The sequence below is a fragment of the Propithecus coquereli genome, unplaced genomic scaffold (assembly GCF_000956105.1).
Source record: "Propithecus coquereli isolate 6110/MARCELLA unplaced genomic scaffold, Pcoq_1.0 Scaffold241, whole genome shotgun sequence".
Taxonomy (NCBI): domain Eukaryota; kingdom Metazoa; phylum Chordata; class Mammalia; order Primates; family Indriidae; genus Propithecus; species Propithecus coquereli.
This window is the reverse complement of record NW_012147964.1, coordinates 529,216-530,458: the sequence shown is the minus strand read 5'-3', so window position 1 is coordinate 530,458 and position 1,243 is coordinate 529,216. Positions and strand designations below refer to the sequence as shown.

General features: G+C 49.7%; 1 protein-coding gene across 1 annotated transcript in view; it reads left to right on the top strand.

Annotated features, from left to right (window-relative positions):
* The window catches only part of VAV1 (vav 1 guanine nucleotide exchange factor), a 65,690-nt gene that overhangs the window by 57,654 nt on the left and 6,793 nt on the right, over positions 1–1,243 (top strand). The window contains exons 23-24 of the mRNA XM_012646119.1: positions 322–438; positions 671–734. Coding sequence (XP_012501573.1) covers positions 322–438; positions 671–734 — 181 coding nt within the window. The remainder of the gene's footprint in view (positions 1–321; positions 439–670; positions 735–1,243) is intronic.

The window sequence follows — 1,243 nt, the reverse complement described above, 5'->3', positions numbered from 1 at the left end:
CATACAGTGGGCACCCAGTAAAACGCCCATCGAAGCAGTGGCCAAATTCCAGAGACCCAGCAAGCCCCAGAGGGCTGAGCTGTCCCCCACAATCTGTGTGTCAAACCTTGGGAACAACTTAGAGAAGTCTGGCCTCACCTCTGGGCTCTGGCCACTGCCTCCATCCATGGGGCTACCTTGATGTTTAAGGGCTGTTAGACCCAGGCTGTCACCAACTTAAAAAATCACGAGGTTGGGCAGGGGGAAAGCAACATCAATATGGCAATATTGGGGTCCAGGTATGGGGACTGTGTAACCTCTCTCCTTGGTGTATCTCTGCAGGTACGCTGGCCCCATGGAGCGCGCAGGGGCAGAAAGCATCCTTACCAACCGCTCGGACGGAACCTTCTTGGTGCGGCAGAGGGTGAAGGACGCTGCAGAATTCGCCATCAGCATTAAGTAACTCCTCCCTCCCTGACCCCTCTCTGTTCATGACCTGGGCCCTTCAGGTGCCTGGGAAGCAGGGCATTCAGTTTTCACTGTTTCCTGTACCAAAATAACAACCACCTTTCTGAGCTCCTGTTGGGTCCTGAGTGCTTTGACCTGTCTCATTTCTTTTAATTGACTGAAAACCCACAAGAAGGAGATAGGATTCCTACAGAGGCCGAAAAAGGCCTTTTGCATCCTCTAGGAAGAGGCTGAAACACGATTGGAACCGAAGCATCGCGGATCCTGGCTCCCCTGCCTTTCCGTGTGTAGTGTAGTGTGTGCTGCTTCTCACTCATGGTGACTTGTTTCCTTGTCAGCTTTATAATTTTGTGTTGTAATCTTAAGTGGGACTTTACCTGTGGGAGTGTTATGCTGCCTTGGTCTCCAGAGACATTTTGCACTTGCTTCTGTTGGGATCAACAATAGCCTAATTTATTTTTTAGGTTAATTGTTTTTAAGGTTAATTTCTTAGTTTCCCAGCCTACACAGGTGATTTCCCTTCCACACAGATGGAAAGTGATGAATTCTCAAGGGTGCTTTGGGTCTGAGACACGCAAGCTTTCTTATCCTCTCTTTTGTGTTGATTGGTGGAGTTTTCTCCAGCCCACCCCTTTTCCTGAGGATGTGGCTCTTCTTTTGTTTTGTTTTGAGACAGAGTCTCACTCTGTTACCGGGACTAGTGTGCAGTGGCATCATCATAGCTCACTGCAACCTCAAACTCCTGGGCTCAAGCGATCCTCCTGCCTCAGCCTCCCAAGTAGCTGGGACTACAGGT